Below are 16,947 nucleotides of genomic sequence, written 5' to 3'. Positions count from 1 at the left end.
TTTTCTTGTGTAAGGACATGAGGCAGGGACGCAGTCTCACAGATTTGATTGGGAGTTCAGTTATGTTTAACATGAAAATTCTTTGCAACACTTCAATTTCATAATCAATCATTCACTTCTTGACCCTGTAATCTAAGTTTGATTACAACTGATTAAACTAGAAAAGCAATTAATAAAAACTTAATAAATAAATAAGCCTAAATAATGCTATGATAGTGAAGGATTCTGAGATAGGTTTTGAAAGATAAATGGGAGTCTGCATCCTAGACATAAGAGGAGAGGGGAAAGAAAACAGTAGACACAAAACAGCATTATGGAAGGTAACTAAAGAACCAAAGGCAGTCACATTGTTGGAACGTAAAAAAGTCTTTATTGATTCTACTTTCAACATACGTCTCCAATTCAAATTCATGCACTTTCCTCTATCTCCCTCGCTACCAGCCTAGCCTACTAAGTCACTTTCATCTCTCCGGACCCCTCCTTTTACACCTTCAAATTCCAACCTTCTCATGGTAAGCAGCCAGAATAACCTTCATAAAATGTAAATTAGCACGTACATTCCTCTTCTCAAAATGGTTTCATATTGCTCTTAAAATTAATTTCAAAAATTGTCAAAATCTTACTCCTGACTACGCATCCAATCATATCTATTAATTAAGCTCTCCCTGATTCATTTTACTGCAGCCACTGTGGCCACCACATAAATGGCCAAAATTCGTTCCCCCACTCTTCCTCTGGTTAACTACTGCATAGTGTCACCTACTCAGGGAAGATGTGGGAGTAAAAATCATAGCTATAAAACCTACTCTACACCTTTGGAAATCAGTTCTCTAGATAACTGTTCAATAACATAAATAGCCAGCTAAACCAGAAAATGATTTTTCTGCAATCCAAATCTTTAGAATACATCCTTCAACTTGGAAATAATTTGTTTTTATTTGTATCTATCACAAAGTCTAAGAATTGGAATCTCACTCAAAGTCCATTTGTTTTTGGTTTCTTGGCCCACAACAGGTTAGAATAAAACAACTATGCCAGGATATGAGTGAGAAAAGGGAAGAGAAATACTATTTTAAAATAATAAAATTTTAAAACTTCAATTACCTGGAAATTACTGACCTGATTATAACATTGTTGAAGACAAGAACCTTTACATTTCGTACCATGTCTAACACAATGCCTTATCATTCAGTCACTGAATATTTCTTATAGTACAAGCCTGGCTATATACAACTTCTGATACCTGATTGACTCCCAACTAATATTTCTAAACTTTAGGTGTTAAAACACTCCCAAATCACAATGATTAAGATAAGACTTAATCTAGCCCTCAACATTTTGTAAATATATGTATTCTTTTGGTTTTTCATATTACAGCTGACCCTTGAACAACATGAGTTTGAAATGCATGGGTCCACTTACATGGGGACTTTTTTCCTGATAAACATGCTATAGTACTGTAAATGTATTTTCTTATTATGATTTTCTTAATAATATTCTTTTCTTTGCTTACATTATTGTAAGAATACAGAATATAATACATGTAACATATATATTATGTGTTAATTGTTTTGGTATCAGTAAGTCTTCTGATCAACAACAGTAGGCTATGAAGTTTGGGGAGAATAAAAAGCTATACATGGATTTTCAAGGGTCAACTGTGTATGGATGAAGTGGAACATATAATATCTTTTGCATAACTGCAATTCAATTCTAAGAGTTACTGGCAAAATGTATAAATACACAAGAATTGGTACAACTGATATGTTACTGACTGGCATTCTTTTTTTTTTTTTAATGTTTATTTATTTTTGAGAGAGAGAAAGCGTGTGTGTGAAGGAGGGGCAGAGAGAGGGGAACAGAGGATCCGAAGCGGTCTCCACGCTGACAGTAGAGAGCCCAGCGTGGGGCCTGACCTCACAAACTAAACCATGAGATCATGATCTGAGTCAAAGTTGGATCCTTAGTCAACTAAGCCACATAGACGTCCCTGACTGGCATTCTTATAATCAGGCAGTCCCTTGTTATGATCTGCAATAGCATGTTCAAATGGGTTTGAACCAATCTCTATGATATCACTAACCTGTCATAGGCAGTTTAATGAATCAGTACAAGCTATGTACCACATACAGTAAACTATTCCTTAGTTATTACACTGATATTTTGAGAAGTCTAGAATAATTCCGTTTTTAATTATTTAAAAAATTATTTAAAATTATTAAAAAATTATTTAAAAAATTATTAAAAAAATTAATCTGATAATTCAAACAATAAAAAACAAAATTTTTTAAGAAACAAAAAATTTAAGAATAATTCCGTTTTTGGATATCTTTTGTTAGATATCTATTTAGATACTTGACAATGATCTTGAGCACAGACCAGTAGTTAAGTGTTGCTTAACTTAACTTAACAAATACTGCTAAACACAATTCCCCTGTCAGATGAGAAGGGTATTAACTATAATCTCTGTAAAAGTTTAAAGAAAATACTTTTTAAAAGAGAATCTGATAATTCAAACAATAAAAAACAAAATTTTTTAAGAAACAAAAAATTTAAGAATAATTCCGTTTTTGGATATCTTTTGTTAGATATCTATTTAGATACTTGACAATGATCTTGAGCACAGACCAGTAGTTAAGTGTTGCTCACACAAATGCAAACCAAATCTTTCCCCTCAAGCGATTCATGGTCAGAGACAGATATGCAAATAGCAATGCTATAACATGATAAAAGCAATTAAGAGACACACACTAGGTACAGTAGCAGATCAAAAAAAAAAGTTACAGGAAGGAAAAATGACCTGAACCAGGTCTAAAAGTATGAATAGGAGTTGCCGGGGATAAGGAAGGGCATCTGAAACAAAGCAGTTAATATGTGTAAAGGTATGGAAGCTTGAAATGGTATCGCATATTTGAAAGAAGCATGAATAGTCAGATTGGGCTGAAGCACAGGATGTGTATAAAGAACTGATGAAAGATAAACTGGTATCAGAGGAACAGGACAACAGAAGTCTAGCAAGGAGTTTACATCAAGTGGAACCACTCACTAAAAGATTTTACAGGGAAATAATCGCTTGTGTTTTAGGAAGGTACTCTGGTAGTAACAAAGTAGCCCACTGGATACTCTATAAACAACAGTCTGGTTAAAAGATGATGGAGGTCTGATTTCAAATAGGAGAAAAGGGAGGAAACAAGTGTAAGTATAGAAGATGTCAAATGATATTAAGGATGTAAAATAAAAAGGACCCACCACATGGGTACAGGATAAAGGGAAATAAAGTTATCTTTAGTGATATCTTTAGTGATAATGACTTGGTCACACACAGTGTTACTGATCAGAACAGAGACTATAGGAAAAGTATTAAACAAATACTGCTAAACACAATTCCCCTGTCAGATGAGAAGGGTATTAACTATAATCTCTGTAAAAGTTTAAAGAAAATACTTTTTAAAAGAGAATCTGATAATTCAAACAATAAAAAAATTTTTTAAGAAACAAAAAATTTAAGCAATATATGAAAACACTTGAACATTGTTAAAGGGATTGAAAAACTCACTAAATTTCATTAAGTACCACCTACTTATATAATACCTCATGTCCTGCCATCTCCCCAAAGCAATCTGTGATCCATGCACACCACCCAAACCTATTCTTCCTTCCCCAAATGTGCCACACAATTCAAAATCTCTGCTTTGACATAAACTGTTCTCTCTGCTAGGAATTCTAAACTACCTCCCCTATTAGCACACTTCCCACTTTTCTCCTATGATGGTTCCTAGCCCTAACACTGCTGGAAAACATATTCATCAAGGTTTGCCTTGTGATACTTTCTTCAACCCTACTTAGGAAAATAAATTTTCTCCTTAGTCAGCTTCTACATGACATGAATCTCTCTAACATGGAGCCTTGTGAGTGTGTTTTGTTCCCACCTCCCCTCATCTCACTACCATGAGCTTCTCAAAAAGCAGAACTTTCTCTTCCTCATCTTGGTATCCCCTGAGTCTGGTATAATACAAAATGCTCAGTAAGTGTTTGTTTAATTGAGATGAAAAGCGGATGAATGTTCGAAAGTAACATACAAAACTATATAGCCAGGGGCAATTTTCACTCTATGCTGGAATGGACCTACTGCTGAACAGGGTCAGTTCCACAGTTCCTACTTATTCTCCTGTACCTCGTCAATAAAAGTCTGTGAAATGTGCTCTAGGAAAACAAGACTCACTATTAACAATGTTCCTCAAGCCCTGACCATGTCGTGACAGCTATACTAGATGCCAGGCACAGAGAGGCAAAGGGCAAGGTCTCACTATCCTTTAGGACTAGATATGATAGAAGTCCTAAGTAGCCATTTGTGGTTTAGACATTCATAAAGTTGCTCAAAGTTTTTAAAATTTCACTTAAGTTAATGGGTCCTAATTTATCTACAGTGTAAATCAGAACATTATTTTATTTATTCCAAACTGTTAGGCTTCAAATTAAATTTTCCAAAGAAAGTCATAAATGTCATTAGACCTGGGCTACAGTTTTGACTCTCCCACTAATTTGTCCTGTAAATTTAAGTAAGTCACTCAGACATGCTGCTTTAGTTTCTCTTATCAAATGGGGGGGGGGGGGGTAGGTCGAACCCTTGGAGCTTTCTAATTCCCGCTGAGGTCCATGTGTTTATTTTGAGATATAATATACAAGTACAAATTCACGCTGTTGAATATTCACAGTTAACAGATTTCAGTTAGGGGTAAAAAGCCTTAAATTTATCTTATTCTTAGCATGTAAGAGCTGTCTCCTGTTAACTTATCATTTTAGCTATTCTTGTTTGAACCTCTCCAATCTCATTATACAAAGTATACCTATGAGGTAATGCAAAAGGACTTTTTGGAAATGCATCAAAACTTATATTCCAAACCAATACTTATCCTTGAAGCAGTAATTTTTTTAAAAAGTGTTTCATTTTATTTTAGAGAAAGCGTGTGAGTGGGGGAGAGCAACAGAGGGAGAGAGAGAATACATGCTGAGCATGGAGCCTGATGGAGCCCTATGTGGGGCTCGACCCCATGACCTGAGCTGAAATCAAGAGTCAGTTGCTTGACTGAGCCACCCAGGCGTCCTGAAGTAGTAATTTTAAGAGGCAGTAAAATTATTCCAATCATGATACTAATGCATATTATGAAGTAATGCTTCTGAAACTCTGAAGAAACACTTCAGAAACACGTTTGAACAGTTTTGTTCAACACTTTTGAAACAGTTCAAAAACACTAAATATTTCTGACCTAAAACACTATCACCCGGTTTGATGGCCCAACTTATTTATCAAATATGACTCAGAATACAGTTTTCGACATCTATAAAAAAGGATAAAGCCTGATTATCACTGAAGTTTAAAAAAGAAAAAAAGCTGCACATTGTTTATAACAGCAAAAGAAAACAGGCCAAATGCTTAATAAGAGAGAACTGGTTACATAGAGTATGGCACATCCACACAATCAAAGCAGCTGTAAAAAGAATAAGTAAACTTTTGTATACTTTACATGGAATAATCTCCAAGATAAATTAAAAAACAAAGAGAGGGGGAAAAATGTGTATTTGGTTACCTATGAGGAGGAATGGGAACTGGACAAATTGGGAACAAAAATAGAAAGGAATCTTTTTATATTTTTTTAACCATGTGCATATATTACCCATTATAAAAAGCTACATGGTTCAGGTTCTGAAGACAATTTTTAAGAACTCTAAAAAATTTTGAGCAATGACATAATTACTGTGTGACCTCTCATGATCAAAGTTAAGATTTTTGTTCATAATTTGTACACTGGAACCTGTCCGCTTCTCACTTCAGCAATAAAAGTAATACAGGTTCACTGTGAAAGGTTTGTAAGAAATAAATTTTAGTTTTCCTGACACTTTTCAGATCTTGTAGAATTTTTTTCTATATTTTCCCACTCAATAAAATAAATTTTATTCCTACCCAATAAAATTGTAATACAGATTACATATTTATAGTGGATATATGTTCACTGTGTTCAGAGCATTGGTGATCAACCCTTTCTCTCCCAGGTGAGGGCTCTCAATTACAGTGCGCCATCCACAGAGGAGGGCAAGCAACCCATCTCCCTCTCTACAGTGAGCCAGTGGTTCACAGAAGGCTACACAGACATCAGCTGGGTCACTAAAAGTCCTTCCTAGGGCTTTGCTGTTAGCTCTAGCAAGGAACACCTTTTTGGCTTTGGGTTATAATGCTAGGAAGATGCTGCATTACATCTTGTGAAGGCAATTATGCCAACACAGTGAGGAAAGCAGACCAGGAAGAGAGACAGAAACAGAAAAAAGACCCACTACCATCATCTGAGCCATGAATCCAACCATATTTCTACTTCCTGGTGATGTAAACCAACACATGCTCTTTTTAGTTTAAGCTTGTTTGACATATATTCCTCTTATGCCCAAGAGTCCTGACAAATACAACTGATCAAAAGTTTTTCATATCATGGAATACTGTTTAGTAGCATGGTTTGAAGTGCCAACATAGCATTCCACCCCATGGATATATGATAATTCATCTATAACCTTATTAATATTAATAGTATTTCCCTCCTATTGATAACTTGGAGTTGTTTCCAATTATTTACAATTAAACATGTTAAGTTTCTTTTAAAAGCCTCAGCTGTACAATCAAATTTCATCTTCATGAAGTCTACATGCAACTCCAAATGTGTGTGCAACATAGAAAACACTGGCCTAGACCATAAACAGTATATTGTTTGAAAATCTGTACATTTTGTCAAATATTAACTTACGGGGACAAGAGTCTCAGAGTGAAATAACCTTTAACATCAAAGCTCCTCATATTGCACAATGATAAGTGATAGTCCTTATACCAAATACACAAATTCCTAGAATCATTCTTTTGCCCTTGTTCTTATATTGCCACTTCTTTTTCAAAGGAGATTACATATTTTTTGTAGTAACTCAAAATTATTTTTTAAAAAATAGTAGTGTTAGTTTTTAATTTGTTAAACTATGTTCTAGGGTTTTTTTTATAACATGAGAAAATAAAGTTCAAGCCATCATTTGCTGATCTTGTTAAAATGGTAACGAAGTAAGAGATTCCATAAAGATATCCTATAGTTAAGACTGACACCTCTCCTTCCCAAAAAGCAAAGAACAAGTAAATATTCAGGGCATTAAAATATACTAAGTATTAGTATATAGTATAAGTATACTATACATACTAAGACCAAAAAAACCACAACACTATTAAACATTCATTCACTGATCACAGCTATGAGCTTGACTAGGGTAATATAAGACTCACAGATTGGTAATACATTTAACCAAGTGGAATTACTCTACCTTTTTGACAATTTTTTTTGCTTGCAATACATTAAACTCAAATATACCGTGCCCGATCACAGGATCTACTCAAGGATAGATTGTTGGAATGAAGTCAGTCTGTCCTAACTCCTTTCTAAAAAGATTACTAGAAATACAAAGCAACTTCATGCTAGAATGGCTGGACGGTGGAATTGCAATAGTTAACTTACCAATAACCTTATTTACTTAACGAATGGCAGTAGAGTTATTATTTAGTATTATTAGACCAGAAAATAATCAAGACATTTACCAGTATCATCTCCTACTTCTCCATTTAATGCTACATAAATTCATATGCTTAGATAATGCCTGCATCTGCCTCTAATAAAAAAATAAAATAGGTCTTAGAAATAAGAGCTCAAGCAAATTAATTTCTTTCACGCTTGCTTCTTTTTTTAAACTAAGTTGGTTCTCTTTTCTTCTAGATCTTGGGCATAAACCATTATTTACTTCCTTAGATAAAAACAGTATAGTTTTAGAAACAGATTTTTACTTTGCCTGGTGGTATCCTAACTACCTATTTCCACTAGATGGGACAAGTACAAAAAATGATTTAGGGTATTAAAATTTATCAACAGACAACCTACAAAAGATATGCTGAACATATCTGTGGTCAGAAATACTCATGGCTTTAGTTAACATTTTGACTAAAATGAAGCGATGGCAAATTTTCCCACAAATCATACATTTCTTTTAATAAAAAAGAAATTTCCCTAAAAGAGCAAATCAATTCTTTGGACTCTTTAAATCGCAAGAAACAACAAGACTCAGGCAAATAACTATGAAAAAACCCCCAATAACTTCTCTTCTGACAACATGTAAGCATGAAATGGCAACCAGCTTCCCTCAATCTTTTTTTAAAATATTTTATTTTTAAGTAATCTCTATACCCAATGTGCGGCTTCAGTTTACAATCCTGAAATCGACAGTCCCATGCCCTACTAACTGAGCCAGCTATGTGCTCCCCCGCCCCACCTTAATCTTTCTTTTAAGTAGGCACCATGCCCAGTGTGGAGCCCAACACCCCAACACACGCGGGGCTTGAACTCACAACCCTGAGATCAAAACCTGAGCTGAGATCAAGAGTTCATGCTTAACCGACTGAGCCACATAGGCACTCCTAATTTTTTTTTTTTTTAACATACAGTGGTTTAAGGAAATTAACTAAGAAAGCATAAAATAAATTACTAAATAAATTTTATGCCATCAAAAGACTAACTCATAGTAAACAAAGCATAAAAGCTTTCACTACTTGATACAGGATTGAGAAGGCAGAATGATACCTATGTAAGAGATATGGGGGGGAGGGAGGACTATTTAACAGAATGCTGTGGGGGAAGAATTCATTTAATTATGTACCAGTGTAAAATCATACTTTTTTTGGTTAAGAAAATATAAGTCAAAACAACTATGTATTTGGCTTTGTATTGTACTGCATTATAGTGTAGGCTCTAAAAAGCTGGGAAAACCTAGCTAAGTTCAACAATATATGTTTAACAATAGAATTCTTGTGAAAACTGAGCACTACATGGGACAGTAAAATTCTCATTTTATGCCTCAGTGTAGGCCATTCCTACACCGCAATTTCAATGATGATCTTCAAGTTTATCACAGTGCTAATAAGTCATGTACTCAATAAACTATTGTTTAGGAAAGATAAGCAGAAACATTTAAAAACAAAAATAAAAAACAGACATATTTAAAAGAGACACTTCTACAGTTATTAAAATAGCTGTAATATAAATAAATGTACAAATAAAAATGCACATGATATCACAACTAATACATTCTTAATGCACTTAATGTGCTGCCTACAACTGACTTGGTTTACACAAACTGAAACGTAAAGCAGAAATCAAAACTATTAGCAAAACTCTCCATTCAAGTTTAAGAATGATTAAAACCTCTACTATGATTTTCAGGTAACAGCAAGCATTTCCCTCTACCTTTTGCAAAGGTGCTTTCATTTAAAATAGAAAAATTAATTGTAAATTACTATACAAAGAAGTTTTACACGAATTCAAAACAATATATTAATGTCTACTCACGAATATCTGGCACTTAAAATATAAAATAAGTCAGATTTCCCTACACATCTACTTCATAACTTTAGGATAATGCAGCATCACTATCATATGCAGGAACCATGCAACAACAACAAAAAAATTGGTGCTAATTCTTGGTCCGGATAATTTTCCTTAGTTCACACACAGATACTGTTTCTGAATAGCAACCTGTAATGGTAGTGAATTATTTTTGAAAACCTGTAAATCCGTTGATAAGTTAAACCATGAATCTTCACAGACCACCGTTCAGCTACATAAATTCGTTCATTGTTATACGGTTGATATTTTTAACTTTGAATACTAGGAAACCTCTCAGTCAAGAAAAAAAATCCATTGGGTCAATCCCCTTATCCCTACCTCCCCCACACACCAAAACAAACAGAAAACCCCCCAAAACCTCCTCCTCAGCTTTTTTCTTTAAACACAACAAGTAATTTAACTACTTCTTTTTCAGCTATCCTTGCTCTGAATTCTCCGCTGCACCTTTACCTTAAACCAAAACGGACCCCATACAAGACTTATTATTAAGCTCTGTTTCCAGGAGACTCACAAGTGGCGTTTCGCGGTCAGGACCGGGAGCAGTAAGGCCCCCCAGTTTTCAGACCCTTGTCTCAGCATTTCGTACTGTCTCAGCTCTAGGGTTAAGAAGAGGAGCCCAGAAAACTGGGCCTGAGAGGGCAGAGCCAGGGCCTAGACCGCTGCACGATCCCCGAGGCGGTTCCGGAGGTGGGAAGGAGGTAGGAGGCACCGAAAACCGGACCTGGAGGCCAGGAGTCTCCACATAAACGAGGAGGCACTCGGACTTGGAGCGCAAAGCTCGGGACCCCCTTTGCTGCCTCCTTTACCCTCCCCTCCCCCATGCTAGAGAAGCAGGGCCCAGGCCCGGTGCGGGAAGGGGGAGGAGGTAAACTCGTCCTGTCACTGCACCGAGAGACGGGAAGAAGCACATGTTTTACGGGGAGAGGCCGCGGTGGCCCCTGCCCCAACCTCTAAAGCCAGACACCACCTCTAACCCCACAGTTCCGTCCCCTCCGCCTCACCAAGTCGTAGTCCTCCTCATCATCGCACATGAAATCATCCTCCATGTCAGACATCTTGGCCGGGAGGGGGGGAGAGGGAGGAGAAATTGGAGACAACCTCCTCCCACAATGCTCCACGGCTCAGAGGCGTCACTCGCAGCTTCTCCTCGCCTTCCCGTCGCTCTTAGAGGAGCAGAATGTTTCCTCCCGGAACAAATGCGCTCGGTATCGGGAGGATTCACTACGACGCCAAAAGGGAGTGCACTGCCTCTTCTTCCTGCGAGGCGGTTGGTGCCTTAGCAACTAAACCTAGCAACTGGGGAATCATCTAGCGGTGAGGATCTCCGCTGAAGGGCCTTGGAAACCTTGAGCTCACACTGAGCAGTTTCCAGCCTCCTGGGCAAGGGAACGGTCTCTTCCCTTGCCTGGGACTCTGGAACCATTTCATTCTGGTGAAAGTAAGAGGCACCGTAGGACCAGAAGCCTTTCGCGGAGAAAAGGCTGACATGCCCGTCCTATTTGACAGGTAGTAGTATTTCTGCTTCATCTATTTGCCATTTTGCCCACATATTGTAGTGGGTATTCCTGTGATGTTTGGAGACCTTTTTAGCGGCACGGTTTACACCTAATGGGTGTTTGTAGTCGGCAAAACGATACTGTGGCTGTCCCACACCGTTAAGCATCAATCAATTGAGGCGCCTAAAGTCTTATTCAGTTGTTCAACAGGTTATAAACTGACCTTTACTGCCCTTACCCGAAATTAAGGTAACAGTAAACGACTGGTTTTTAAAATATGCATTATTGTTGCACAAAATCATTAGCAGAATTCAGAATGAAAAACACGAAATACAAGGGGAAAACTGCGTTTCAAACAGCACTTTGAATATAAACTTCCAGTTCTGTTCACTTGAATCCACAAATTTTATATAGTTATAGCCCAGATATAATTTCGGATTATTTTTACACCAAGTTATGTAACAACATGGGACAATATATTGGGGGTCCCATTACATGGGACCGTATATTCTTGGCAATGATCATTTTAATAGTTGGGTAATAATCCCTTCGTTGAATGTACCAACTCATAATGATTTACTTAAGCATGCCATTATTGTTACACATTTAGAATATTGCAAAACCAGTATTATTTTAAACAATTTTGCTGCTGATATATTTGTCAGTTTATTTTTTTCTTAGGAAAAAGCCCAAGAAGAGGAATTACAGTCTGGATTTTTTAGTAATCCATTGAATTGTGATCTTTTTGGTTATAGTTCTTAAAAGTTATATTTATAACAATGATACTGCTTACCTATAAACAAAGTTTTTCCCTAATAGTCTTTTCCTCGCACCGTTTTATTGTGAGAATTTCAAACATACAGAAAAACTGAAAGAATAGTCCAGTGAATATGTGTGTACCCACTATCAGCTTTGTGTTTGTGTATATATTCCCTGAATCAATGGAAAGTAAAATGCAGATATCATGATACATCACTCTTAAGTGCATCTATGTATATGTCCTAAAACCAAGGACATTTTCTTATGTTTTCAGATTATTACATCAAGAAAATTAATAATTCCCCAATGTCTTCTACACTTGATCTTAGCCAAAAGGCTGAGAAGCGATCCCCAATGTCTTCTGATACCAAGTCCATATTCAAAATTCCCCTGTAAGACATAGGATTTTTGAACTGGAAGAGCCTTTAATGATATCACTTTAGGGTCTAAGGCTTTCCAATCATGGCAGTTCATTAGATTATAACTTCCCAAATCCCATACCAGAGATTCTGATTCAGTAGGTCTGGGGTAGAGCTTAGGATCTATACTTGTAAACCTTAAAAAATTTTTTCTTAACGTTTATTTATTTTTGAGACAGAGAGAGACAGAGCATGAACAGGGGAGGGACAGAGAGAGAGGGAGACACAGAATCTGAAACAGGCTCCAGGCTCTGAGCTGTCAGCACAGAGCCCGACGCGGGGCTCGAACTCATGGACCGTGAGATCATGACCTGAGCCGAAGTCGGATGCTTAACCGACCGAGCCACCCAGGCGCCCCATATACTTGTAAACCTTAAAACAAACAAACAAAAATCTCCCTATAACTGAGGTGACTTTACATCCTAGTTTTCTGAGACAGCCCTGATTTAGTACTGCTGTCCCAGAATAATAATTGTCATCCACTCTCAGAAGTTTGAAACGTAAGTCACATGGTTACTTTACTTGAAATCCATAATTCTTCAAAAGAGAAAATAGAATTCCAAGGTGGCTAAGAGGTTTATTTGCTCAGAGTAATCAGAACTACATTGTTGTGCTTTCTATTTGTATAGCAATTTTGCAATTATCTGTTAACCATGTACATAGTGATCACACGAATAAAACTGCATGTTGATTTACATTGAATTTATTGATATAATTTTCTGCTTTTTAATGTAATTCTTTACTTTTACAATGGAAAAATAATTATTCAACTTAAGTTAGTGACTAGGAGCACTAGAAAAACTGCAGCTAAATTTTGAGCATAATATTCTTAGTCATTTACAAATTTAACCAACCCAGTCTGGAAATTTTCTAAGACAGAGAAAAAGGTTTTCACAGTGCTTGGGGACACAAGTCCTAAAGAAATGTTTGTTGAATGAATAAATGTTAATTTTTCTTTAAAAAGTTTTAAATCTTTATATATTTATTTATTTTAACATTTATTTATTTTTGAGAGACAGAACACGAGCAGGGGGCAGGGCAGAGAGAGAAGGAGACACAGATCTGAAGCAGGGTCCAGGCTCTGAGCTGTTAACACAGAGGTGAACATGGGGCTTGAACCCACAAACCTTGAGATCATGACATGAGCTGAAGTCAGATGCTTTATCAACTGAGTCACCCAGGTGCCCCATGTTTATTTATTTTTTGAGAGAGAGAGAGAGAGAGAGAGAGCGAGCAGGGGAGGGCAGAGAGAGAGGGAGACACAGAATCCGAAGTAGGCTTCAGGCTCTGAGCTACCCGTACAGAGCCAGATGCAAAGCCACAAACAATGAGATCATGACCTGAGCTAAAGTCAGACGCTCAACTGACTGAGTGCCCCTAAATGTTAATTTTTTCTGTGCAGGGAGTGCCCTTATAGCTATCTCTATGCATCAAAATATTTTGTCCTTAAAGATCCATTTAAGTGTCACCTCACTCAACCTATCCTGAATACTTTGTGCAATTATGATAGTGTTTTTTTCTTGACATCAATTTTATTCAGTGGTAAATAATACATTTTTTAAAAAAATGTTAACAGGGAGCATTGATGTGATGTGATGCCTTTGTAGAAAGTGGATCCTAAGTTTTAAAAATATATATTAAGGGCGCCTGGGTAGCTCAGTCGATTAAGCATCCAACTTTTGATTTCAGCTCAGGTCATAATCCCAGGGTTGTGGGATTGAGCCCCGCTTTGGACTCCATGCTGGGCATGGAGCCTGCTTAAGATTCTCTCTCTCTCCCTCTGCCCCTCTCCCCTGATCTCACTCTCTCTCTCTCTCGAATAAAAATAAAATAATATAAAGATATATATTAAACACTTTATTAAGGTATAATCTTATTAGCTTCATTGAGATACAATAGCTGCACATCCTTAAAGTGTACACTTTGATGAATTTTGACATATGTATACACCTGTGGAACCATTACCACAACCAAGGTAGTGAGGATATTTATTACTGCAGAAGTTTCCTCATTACTTCTTGGTAATCCTTTTTCAACCCTCTTCACTTTTCTCAGGCAACCACTGATCTACTTTTTGTCATATAGATTATTTTTCATTTTGTGAAATTTTATATAAATGAATCATATGTTATGTACTCTCTTTTGCCTGGCTTCTTTCACTCAGTATAATTACTTTGAGATTCATCCATATTGTTTCAATTGGTTTCAATTGATTGTTTCTTTTTATTGCTGAGTGTTCCATTGTATGGATATCTTACAAGTTCTTTGTTAACTTGTTGATGGATATTTGAGTTTTTTCACTATTTAGCTTATACAAATAAAGCAGCTAGGAACACATGTGTACAAGTTTTTGTGTGGACATATGTTTCATTTCTTACGAGTAATGGGGTGGACAGACTGAAGGTGGTCTTCTTATTACCCATGCTCTTGGATAATCCTTTCCCATTGAATGTGGGTGGGATCTGTGACTTGCTTCTAACCAATAAGATACAGCAAAGGTGATGTATGTGATTATGTGTATATAATTATGTTATACAAGATTGTAAACTCATCTTGCTGGAGAGACTCTATCCCCCTTGTTGCTTTGAGAAAGTAAGAGGCGATGTTATGAAGGATCATGTGTCAATGAGCTGAAGGCACCACCTGACCAACAGCCAGCAAGAAGCTGTGGCCTTCACTCTGGCAATGCACAAGAACTAAATACAGTAAAAATTTGGTTTGCGAACATAATTCGTTCCATAATGCTTGTGACCCAAAGCACTTGTATCAAAGCAAATTTCCCCATAAAAAATAATGGAAACATAGATGATTCATTCCACAACTGAAAAATATTCATATAAAAATGATTACGGGGGCGCCTGGGTGGCGCAGTCGGTTAAGCTTCCGACTTCAGCCAGGTCACGAGCTCGCGGTCCGGGAGTTCGAGCCCCGCGTCAGGCTCTGGGCTGATGGCTCAGAGCCTGGAGCCTGTTTCCGATTCTGTGTCTCCCTCTCTCTCTGCCCCTCCCCCGTTCATGCTCTGTCTCTCTCTGTCCCAAAAATAAATAAACGTTGAAAAAAAATTAAAAAAAAATGATTACGATTCTGTAATGTAAAATAATAAAGAAAACACAAAATATGAAGAAAAATAAATTAACCTGCACTCACCTTTGAAAACCTTTGTGGCTGGTTGTGAGGGAGACAAGAGAGGAGGGTTATTATGTAGGACGACTTTCACTATCACTAGCACACTAACAGAATCACTGCTATCTATTGGCTCAATGGAATCTTTTTCTTTTCATACAACTTTAACAAGGAACCTATCCAATAGCACTTGCTTTTGCCTTCTTTTGAGGATTTCATAGAAATGTGACATTGCATTGTCATTAAACAGATTCATTGTTAGCACTGCTACAGCCTTATTCGGCCTTGCTTTTTGGGTGGTGCTTTTCTACAAAATTTAGCACTGTTTCCCACATTTTACACATCTCCCTAATTTCATTTGAAGTGAGGGATTCCTCTGCCTTTTCCCCCTCCTCCTCTACAGACGAGACGCAGATGTAGACTTCTTATAAAATCTTGCAATTTCGGCCACTCATATACATCATTCGTATTTCTGTATGGTTTTCTTCTTAACTTTCACAGTAATCATCTTCTTACTGCCGTTCTTTTCAACCTCTTTCTGTACGGGGGCCATTGCTCGCATGGATGTTGACTATAGTACAGTATTAATAATCTCTTGTCATATACTGTATTTAATGTAACTGGCAATAAGGCAGCTGAGGAAAGAGTCTATATCTGCAGGCAGCCTGACCTAGAATGAAGCAAAGCATTCCTAAGCTTACTGTCGTATGGAAAAGCAAAGGACTGTCCAAAAGGTGCCTTGAAGTGACAAAAATATACTAGTGCCAGTTGTGGGCACCTTCCAACATTCTGAAAAATCACTGATTTCTGCCAAACACTGTGGCCTGAGACTGAGCATCTGAGCATGGGACACAGTCACCCACAATCCCTCAGAGAGAGTGAGAGCAAGAGAGAGAGAGAGACAGAGAGAGAGAGAGAGAGAGAGAGAGAACCATTGGCTCAGTTGTGATCATGTGACATTCAGCATCATGTACTACTCGTATTGCAAGACATTGCTTGTTTATCAAGTTAAAATTTATTAGAAATGTTCGCTTGTCTTGCGGAACACTCACAAAACAAGTTACTTGCAATCCAAGGTTTTACTGGATTGCTAACAGGTGATCTTACAAATGAATCTGTCCCCAGTTGAACCTTAGATAAGACTTTGTGAGATGCTAAGCCATACCCAGCTAAGCCATACCCTGACTCCTGAGCCATAGACATTATGAGGTAATTATACTGCTAGGTTTGTGGTAATCTTATGTAGTAATAGATAATGAATATGGATAAATACCTAGCAATGGAATGGTTGGATTATATGGTAGGTGTATGCTTAACTGTAGAACTCTTAAATTGTTTAAGTGATTTTGCATTTTGCATATCTACCAGCAGTATATAAGAGTTCTACTTGCATCACATCCTAGTCAACACACGGTGTGGTCAGTTGTTTTAATTTTAGCCACTCTAGCAGGAGTGTAGTGGTGTATTATTGTGGTTTTAATTTGCGTACCCTTACTGCCTAATTTTGAACATCTCTCCATGTGCTTATTTGTCATCCACGTATCTTCTTTGGTGAAGTATGTCTTCAGTTCTGTTGCCCATTTTTAAATTGGATTATCATTATTACCATTGAGTTGTAAGAGCTTTTTATGCTCTTTATGATATATTGAGGAATATTTGCCAAAACTAAGTGCACCA

At 37.0% G+C, this 16,947-nt stretch overlaps 2 protein-coding genes and 1 pseudogene across 4 annotated transcripts in view; 1 reads left to right on the top strand and 2 right to left on the bottom strand.

The window, feature by feature from the left end:
• The window catches only part of COPS2 (COP9 signalosome subunit 2), a 31,344-nt gene extending 20,712 nt beyond the window's left edge, over positions 1-10,632 (bottom strand). For all 3 annotated transcript variants that reach the window (XM_003987156.6, XM_003987155.6, XR_002158377.2), the window contains exon 1: positions 10,475-10,632. In XM_003987156.6, the coding sequence (XP_003987205.1) occupies positions 10,475-10,528 (54 nt within the window). In that variant the 5' untranslated portion in view covers positions 10,529-10,632. The remainder of the gene's footprint in view (positions 1-10,474) is intronic.
• A 114-nt stretch (positions 10,633-10,746) lies between these two features.
• The window catches only part of GALK2 (galactokinase 2), a 144,182-nt gene continuing 137,981 nt past the window's right edge, over positions 10,747-16,947 (top strand). Inside the window, exon 1 of the mRNA XM_023255383.2 lies at positions 10,747-10,979. Coding sequence (XP_023111151.2) covers positions 10,960-10,979 — 20 coding nt within the window. The 5' untranslated portion in view covers positions 10,747-10,959. The remainder of the gene's footprint in view (positions 10,980-16,947) is intronic.
• On the bottom strand, positions 11,930-12,077 carry LOC111561252 (annotated as a pseudogene).

This window comes from Felis catus, chromosome B3, assembly GCF_018350175.1.
Source record: "Felis catus isolate Fca126 chromosome B3, F.catus_Fca126_mat1.0, whole genome shotgun sequence".
Classification (NCBI taxonomy): Eukaryota; Metazoa; Chordata; class Mammalia; order Carnivora; family Felidae; genus Felis; species Felis catus.
This window is presented reverse-complemented; position numbering and strand designations above follow the sequence as displayed.